This window comes from Heterodontus francisci, chromosome 26 (assembly GCF_036365525.1).
Source record: "Heterodontus francisci isolate sHetFra1 chromosome 26, sHetFra1.hap1, whole genome shotgun sequence".
Taxonomy (NCBI): domain Eukaryota; kingdom Metazoa; phylum Chordata; class Chondrichthyes; order Heterodontiformes; family Heterodontidae; genus Heterodontus; species Heterodontus francisci.
Genome location: NC_090396.1, coordinates 10332153 through 10341071, shown reverse-complemented (window position 1 = coordinate 10341071; position 8919 = coordinate 10332153). Strand labels below are relative to the sequence as shown.

At 50.4% G+C, this 8919-nt stretch overlaps 1 protein-coding gene across 4 annotated transcripts in view; it reads right to left on the bottom strand.

The window, feature by feature from the left end:
- The window catches only part of mycbpap (mycbp associated protein), a 330021-nt gene that overhangs the window by 310665 nt on the left and 10437 nt on the right, over positions 1–8919 (bottom strand). For all 4 annotated transcript variants that reach the window (XR_010977536.1, XM_068057785.1, XM_068057786.1 and 1 more), the window contains exon 2: positions 1454–1581. Coding sequence is in view for 3 of the 4 variants with exons in the window: in XM_068057785.1 (XP_067913886.1) it covers positions 1454–1581 (128 nt within the window). In the remaining variant the exon portion in view is untranslated. The remainder of the gene's footprint in view (positions 1–1453; positions 1582–8919) is intronic.

Genomic DNA, 8919 nt, shown 5'->3' with positions numbered 1-8919 from the left:
TGCACTGGCACCAAGACAGGCAACTTTAATAAGCTTTAGGATTTATGAATGAATGGAAATGAATGAGAGAAATGCATGTTTTTTTCCTTATATATTTTATCTCTACCCTTTTAATGAAATGCACTTTTCTCAAATCGCATTTCATTCCCCTGGGTGTGGAGGTGTCATCCAGGCCCCGACCAGCCAAGAATGAGACACATTAATTTCGCCACATGGACATTAAATTTCAAATTGTTGTTGGGACGAAGAGAAGGCCTGTGACAAGGGGTTGCCAGGCCCCTGGCTGGAAAGACATTTTTGCATATTAACTGCTTGAACAAAGGAGCTTTCCCCTGCTCCAATACAATCCACAAACAGACGTGGTCAAACCAGTTAGTCACATGACTAACCTGCTTGACAGTCTGGGTTTTTTTTTTAAAACTGTCCAGTTTTGAATTGAGAGCTGGCAGAAAGCTGTTTGCTCCTGGATTGAAAAGACCTCTCCTGGCTGGCTCGCCACAGCCTCTCCTCTCTGCTCCCATTTCTTTCTCACAGAACTCCATAAACCCACTTAATACACATAAACACCAAGAGAGAAAAGTCTCCTACAGTGACAAGGTTTAAGAAGAATACTGGGCCCCAACGAAAAGCAAGATATACCTACAATCAAGGACTCTACAGTGAGCTCAAAGAAACGTAACAACAACTCTTCAGATATTGCCTCAAACCTTTCCACTATATTTTTCTTCTGCTCTTTTCTGTCTCTACTTGCATGTGTGTATCGCATATGCATGCTAGCATGGACGCATCGTGTATCATAGGCGCCAACCGAATTAGAGTTTAAGTTTACTAAATTTCTACTTTTCTTCTTTAAACCTAAGAAAGCCTGTTTGTGCTGGTTTCTTTGCCTTATAATTAGAAAGTGGTGAACAAGGATTCACCAAGGAGGAGCTCAAAACACAGTGTGTGTAAAATTAAACCCTGTTACAGTAAGACGAGGTGAAGGCTGAAAGGGAACCCTAGATCTCTTTCTTACCTGGTCGTAACAAGTGGAATAAATGAGCATTTATTTTTAGCAATGTTTGTTGAGGGACAATTCTTGGTCAGGATACTATGACGAACTCCCCAGCTGAAAAAGTGACATAGGCTGCTTTACAGCCACCTGACAGGCCTCAGTTTAATGTCTCATTTGAGCAATAACACCTCTGACAGTGCAGCGCTCCTTCAGTACTGCACTGAGTGTCAGCCTGAATTTTGGGCTCAAGTCTCTGGACGGCTTGAACTCACGACCTTCTGACTCAGACGCGACAGTGCTACCACTGAGCCATGGTTAACACCTAACCCTCATGGTCATGCTCAGTGGCCTAGGTCCTGCACCTGGGTTTCCCCGTAAAACTGATTTCCACAAGAAAACCCAAAACCACATTCTTAACACAAATCACTAAAATGGTAGAAATAAAATGCTTCTCCGTACCTTTGTCAGATCCTCCGGTTTTATTGCCAGGGCCATGATGTCCTCTCCCTTCAACACATCTTCCTTCTCCGGCTCCTCTTTAATTGGGATAACCTCCTCTACTTCTTTTTTATTTTCCTTCTTCTTATCTATTAATCATAACAATTATTCTACAAGATGCTGCACCACAAAGATTACTTAAAATATTTTGCCAAACGTGCTTTTAGCCCAGCTGTGTTAGAGAAACCAAAGCAGACTAAGATACAGAGAAGTGTAAGGTGATGCATTTTGGCAGAAGAGATAGGGACAGGCAATAGATACTGAATGGTAAAGTTCTACAGTGTGCAGGGACAGAGGGACCTGAGGATTCACATGTATAGATCTTTAAAGGTGGAAGGACATATTGAGAGAGTAGTCAGCAAAATATATGAGATCTTGGGCTTCCTAGATAGAGGTATTGAGTACAAAAGCAGGGAGATTATGCTGAACCTTTATAAAGCTCTATTTAGGCCCCAACTGGAGTATTGCATCTAGTTCTGTTTCCCACACTTTAGGAAGGATGAGAGAGTCCCTGAGAGGATGAAGAGGAAATTTACCAGAATGGTTCTAGGGATGGTGGATTTTAGCTACAAGGTTACGTTGGAGAAGCTGGGGTTGTTCTCCTAGGAGCAAATGAGATTGAGGGGAGGTTTGAGGCCAACATTTATTGCCCATCACTAATTGTCCTTGAGAAGGTGGTGGTGAGCCACCTTTTTGAACAGCTACAGTCCATGTGGTGTTGCTGCACCCACAGTGCTGTTAGGGAGTTCCAGGACTTTGACCCAGTGACAGTGGAGGAACGGTGATATAGTTCCAAGTCAGTATGTTGTGTGGCTTGGAGGAGAACTTGCAGGTGGTGGTGTTCCCATGCAGCTGTTGCCCTTGTCCTTCTCGGTGATAGAAGGTGCAGGTTTGGAAGGTGCTATCGATGGAGCCTTGGTGAGTTGACAGACTTAGATAAGGTAGACAAAGAAAATCTGTTCCCATTAGCTGATGGTACAAGGACTATGGGACACAGATTTAAGGTTTTGGGCAAGAGATGCAGGGGGATGTGAGGAAGAACATTTTTACACAGTGAGTGGTAACAACCTGGAACTCGCTGCCTATGAGTGTGGTGGAACTGGAGATGGTGAATCATTTGAAAAGGAAATTGGATGGGCACATAAGGGAAATAAACTTACAGGGCAATGGGAATAGAGTGGGGAAATGGGACTGACTGGATTGTTCTACAGAGAGCTGGCACAGACCTGATGGGCCGAATGGCCTCCTTCTGTGCAGTAATGACTCTACAACTCTATAATGTGTTCAAAGTAAATTAGCATTCGGCATGATATACTTTCACTTCAAGGCACCCAGTGTTCATATCAAATATTCCCAGGGCAGGTACAGTATGACTCACCGATTAAATAAAACTCACAGAATCACAGAACTGCTGCAGTGCAGAAGGAGGCCATTTGGCCCATCGTGTCCACACTAGCTCTCTGAAAGAGCAATTCCCTCCGTTCCATTCCCCTGTCTTCTCCCTGCATATTCTTCCTTTTCATATAACTGTCTAATTCCCTTCTGAATGCTTCGATTGAACCTGCCTCCACCACGTTCTCAGGCAGTGCATTCCAGACCTTAACCACTCGCTGTGTGAAAAAGTTTTTCTTTATGTCACTTTTGCTTCTCTTACCATACTTTAAATCTGTGCCCTCTTGTTCTCGATCCTTTCACGAGTGGGAACAGTTTCTCTCTATCTACTCTGTCCAGACCCCTCATGATTTTGAATACCTCGATCAAATCACCTCTCAGCCTTCTCTTCTTCAAGGAAAACCGCCCTAACTTCTCCAATCTATCTTCATAACTGAAGTTCCTCATCCATGGAACCATTCTCAAGTCTGATATACCACTGGTTAGATACAGATTAAAGATCCCTCTACAATGCCCCATTAAACATTCCCAAGGCAGATACAGCATGGGGTATATACAGAGCAAAGCACCCACTATACCATCCCATTAAACCCTCTAGAACATGTACAGCACGGAGCTCGCTCGACTAGTCCTATTAAACATTTCAAGAGGTATTGCATATGCTAGACACAGAGTGAATCTCCCTTTACACTGTCCCATCAAACACTCCCAGTACAGGTACAGCACTGGGTTGGCTGTTGCCTGAATGGGACTGCTGAGTACATCAACAAGGTGCAGCTGATTGTGCTGCAGTCAGTTGCAGGAGGTACTTCTGAAGAGAGAGAGCTGCAACACTTTAGGACAACATTTGCTGCAGAGGAGGAAAAGACTTTGGAGAAATAAGGCTACGTTTGGAGGTGCGTGGTTGAGCACCAGACCTTTTTTTGATTTGTACTGTTGCAGGAGGAGGAAGAGGCCGGAACAACAAGGGGTGGGGGCTGTACAATTCGACAGGGAGCTGTGCAATTGCATTGAATACACAAGGAAGCTCCCTCCCCACCCCAATTGCCCAGCCTGGGTCAGCTGAAGCTGCCTGACTCTTTTCATTTGGACCTCCTTATCTCGAGAGACAATGGATACGCGCCTGGAGGTGGTCAGTGGTTTGTGAAGCAGTGCCTGGAGTGGCTATAAAGGCCAATTCTAGAGTGACAGGCTCTTCCACAGGTGCTGCAGAGAGATTTGTTTGTCGGGGCTGTTGCACAGTTGGCTCTCCCCTTGCGCCTCTGTCTTTTTTCCTGCCAACTACTAAGTCTCTTCGACTCGCCACATTTTAGCCCCGTCTTTATGGCTGCCCGCCAGCTCTGGCGAATGCTGGCAACTGACTCCCACGACTTGTGATCAATGTCACAGGATTTCATGTCACATTTGCAGACGTCTTTATAGCGGAGACATGGACGGCCGGTGGGTCTGATACGAGTGAGGAGCTCGCTGTACAATGTGTCTTTGGGGATCCTGCCATCTTCCATGCGGCTCACATGGCCAAGCCATCTCAAGCACTGCTGACTCAGTAGTATGGACAAGCTGGGGATGTTGGCCGCCTCGAGGACTTCTGTGTTGGAGATACAGTCCTGCCACCTGATGCCAAGGATTCTCCGGAGGCAGCGAAGATGGAATGAATTGAGACGTCGCTCTTGGCTGACATGCGTTGTCCAGGCCTCGCTGCCATAGAGCAAGGTACTGAGGACACAGGCCTGATACACTCGGACCTTTGTGTTCCGTGTCAGTGCGCCATTTTCCCACACTCTCTTGGCCAGTCTGGACATAGCAGTGGAAGCTTTTCCCATGCGCTTGTTGATTTCTGCATCTAGAGACAGGTTACTGGTGATAGTTGAGCCTAGGTAGGTGAACTCTTGAACCACTTCCAGAGCGTGGTCGCCGATATTGATGGATGGAGCATTTCTGACATCCTGCCCCATGATGTTTGTTTTCTTGAGGCTGATGGTTAGGCCAAATTCATTGCAGGCAGCCGCAAACCTGTCGATGAGACTCTGCAGGCACTCTTCAGTGTGAGATGTTAAAGCAGCATCGTCAGCAAAGAGGAGTTCCCTGATGAGTACTTTCCGTACTTTGGACTTCGCTCTTAGACGGGCAAGGTTGAACAACCTGCCCCCTGATCTTGTGTGGAGGAAAATTCCTTCTTCAGAGGACTTGAACGCATGTGAACGCAGCAGGGAGAAGAAAATCCCAAAAAGTGTGGGTGCGAGAACACAGCTCTGTTTCACGCCACTCAGGATAGGAAAGGGCTCTGAGGAGGATATAGCTAGTGCCTAGGCAGCTTTCAGCTGACCCAGGTGAAGACCCCTCCTGCAACTAGAAGACCAGGAGTGTTACTCAGGACTGTTTAGAGTGGTCTATGTACCACCCTTAAAGCAAAAATCATCACTTACAGCCTGTCTTTCCCCTTTCCTGTATACCCTCAGCCTCTCGCCGAACCTACTATTTGTTTATAGGTCATTTCTTGCAAATTTTTGTTTGTTTTTTTTGCAAGCTTACAACTCCAGTTGGGTTTGGTTCTTGAAGCCATGGCAAGCCCATCATCACCAGTGGCTGGGCCCCATCATATCTAAGCGGCTGCAGTCTCTGTGGCCGCCCATGTGGTCCCGTCACCTTTTAAATTAATAATGTCTAGCCATGGGTTCAAGAGCTATCCCCACCCCAACACGTCTACAGAGCCTCGTGTAAAGGCAATGGCCGAGGGTTGTCGGCACCTTAGCCATTGTGGGAGCCTCAAAGATGTACAGGAAGGCAGTGTTTTTTCTGAAGACCGAGTGGACGGGTAGGGGGCTCACCGTTGGCGGGAATTTCCTGCCAGTGGATGCTCTGGGGGCCACTGCGCAGCGAGTAATGTTATCTAACGCCCTGCCCTTCATTCCCAGTGAGCTCCTCCTCCCCCACCTGCACCATTTGGGGTAAGAGAGGTCGGGGATCACCCCAGTCCCGCACGGTCTTCGGGAGAACAGCCTCCGGCATGTCTACACCTTCCGCCACCACCTATTAGTTCCGGGGGGTGGCCTATCACATCTTCTAGACCTTGGACGAGGTACGGTGCCATACCTGCAAGGGGATGGAGCACATTCTTAAGAACTGTCCCAACCTCCCGACCGCCAACTCCATCTCGGCAGCCCAGGGTGGCGCCAATGCACCTCCTCCTACTCCCCCTACACCTTCTACAGACACTGCTCAGGCAGTTCCGGAGGCCGTGGTTTTCACGGCCTTCGGTGGGGAGGAGGGTGTCCGTCCGAGTGGAAGGAAGATGCAGAGAAGGAATAAATACCAAGAGGCGCGTCCCCCAGACATCTTGGCACAACCTGAGCTCAGCCCAAGGCCCAATCCTGGGGAACCCACCTGCCCCAGGGCTGGGCTCAGGCCCAAGGTAACCAAGCAAATGGAAGGTGCGGAGGCTAGTGGGAAAAAGAGGAGAAGACACCCCTCCACAGAGATAACACAGGGCCCTGAGCAGCAAGGCCCATCGCTGGAGGGGACCTGTCTCCTGATTTGGGTCCCCAGGTTCCCCTTGTCACCATCACCATCAAGACTGTAAAGCCTGGGCAGGAGCTCCCTAACCTTCAGGATGGAGGGGAGGGGGAGACCCCTATACACGTGGCCCCTCCTGACGGAGCAAGTGGAGCCCTGCTTGTGGTAGGGAAGCCGGGGGACACTCCCGGAGAAAAAAAGACTTCTCATCTGCCACTGGGTCCGGTGCCCTGCGTGAAGGGGAGGGCGAGGCCCCGAAGGGACAGTCCTCCAAGCCAAAATCCATTCCAGACCAGGATGCACCCAAGAACAAAGAACAGTACAGCACAGAAACAGGCCATTCGGCCCTCCAAGCCTGCGCCAATCTTGATGCCTGTCTAAACTAAAACCTTCTGCACTTCCGGGGACCGTATCCCTCTATTCCCATCCTATTCATGTATTTGTCAAGATGCCTCTTAAGCGTCGCTATCGTACCTGCTTCCACCACCTCACCCGGCAGCAGGTTCCAGGCACTCACCACTTGCCTCGTACATCCCCTCTAAACTTTGCCCCTCACACCTTAAACCTATGTCTCCTAGTAACTGACTCTTCCACTCTGGGAAAAAGCTTCTGACTATCCATCTGTCCATGCCACTCATAACTTTGTAAACCTCTATCATGTCGCCCCTCCACCTCCGTTGTTCCAGTGAAAACAATCCGAGTTTATCCAATCTCTCCTCATAGCTAATGCCCTCCAGACCAGGTAACATCCTGGTAAGCCTGGCCCAGTTATGGGTGACAATGCTGCCCCATCTGCTGGGGCTGGCGGGGTGGGAGATGGCCTCCTCTCTCCGCCTCCAGTCCAAGCTCCGGCTGAATTTCTGGAGTCGGGAAACACTGTCTCTCCTGGGCCGCACATTGGGCTGGGGACACAGGTGAAAGGGGGTCCTGAACCACTTGTCCTGAGGCTCCAGCTCAATAGATGAACCCAAAGGGGGTTCCTCCGCCATCGATCCTGAGGGTGGGATCGTGACGGAGGCGGGACCAGCTGGTGCGGCCGGGACGTCCACCCCACAGTGTGTGGTGGATGTTTCGGCTGCTGACTGTGACGACCCGGAAGAGGATGGGGTCTCGGTGTGGGGTACGGAGGACGACTCTGAATCCATCGCCAGTGTGGCGGTGGACTCCCTCGTGCCTCCCACCAAGTCTCCTCTCATCCCCACCACAGAACGCGGGACTTCCTCGGCATGCAGGTGTTGCTGCAATGAAGTTCAGCTGGCCCTCGGCCCGTGGTCGAGTTTGGCGCTGATCATTCCGTCTGTCCATGTCGCCCTTACGAAGGCAGGGAAGGGCGTGGGTGTGAAACTGGTTGAGAGGTGATAGTTAAAAGCGTTCCTCAATGGGTTGCTGGAGGAGTGGAAGGCGAGGTACACTTCCGCTCCCTCCTCACAGTGAGGTGTTGGTGACGGGTTTCTAAGTACTTTTGACATGAAAATAACCATAGCCAGCCTCAACATCAACGGCAGCAGGGGGGGTCTCTCTGCAGATTTCACAATCTCTCAGTCCTCAGGGAAGGGAGAAATGCCGTGAGCTTTCTGCAAGAAACCCACACCGTTTCAGGAGATGAAGCCACCTGGCTCCTGGAGTGGCAGGGTGGGGTCTATATGAGTCACCTCACCCCCAGTTCCAGTGAGGTGGCTATCTTGTTGGCCCTGACATTTCAACCAGAAATCTTGGGGGTCAAGGACTTTGTGCCTTTGTGCCGGGCCGCTTGCTCCACCTCGCCATTTGCCTGGGTAGCGTGCCGCTCCACTTTGTGAACGTGTACGCGCCCAGGCCCAGTGCGTTGCAAGCGCGCTTCTTTAAAGAAATGTCCGCTCTCTTAAGCTCTACCGATAGCGGCAAGTGTATCATCCTCGGAGGAGATTTTAACTGTACCCTCGAGGTGAGGGATCACTCCAGTCCCCAGCACGGCCAAGCGTCAGTGGAGAAGTTGAGGGAAATGATCAGCTCCCTCATCTTGGTGGACGTCAGGCAGAATCTCCATCCCAACTCCAGCGCCTTCACATGGAGATCTGGATGAGGAGGGTCCCGAATCAACCACCTCTACATTTCGCAGGTGTACGTCTCCTGCGTCTCGGTGGCTTCTATGCGGCTGGTTCCATGCTCAGACCACCATCTGGTGTGGGTGGAGTTCGCTCCGCTCCGCATGCAGGCGGGGTCCGTGTACTGGCATTTTAACAACTGGCTGCTGGAGGACAAGCGATTCCAGGACTCATTCTGTCGATTCTGGGCCGACTGGAGGAGGAAGCAGGGGGACTTCCCCTCCTTGAGACTCTGGTGGGATGTGGGCAAGACTCACATCCGTGTCTTCTGTCAGGAGTATGCGATGGGGTCGACCAAGAGGCGGGAAGCTGAGATCGGGCGCCTCGAGAGGGAGGTGCTCAACTTGTAGTCCTGTCGCGACCTGGCCCTGTGGCAGGCGTACAAAGAGAAGAAGGGTGCTCTGAGGGACCTGCAGCTCGTAGGGCCCCGAGGCGCGT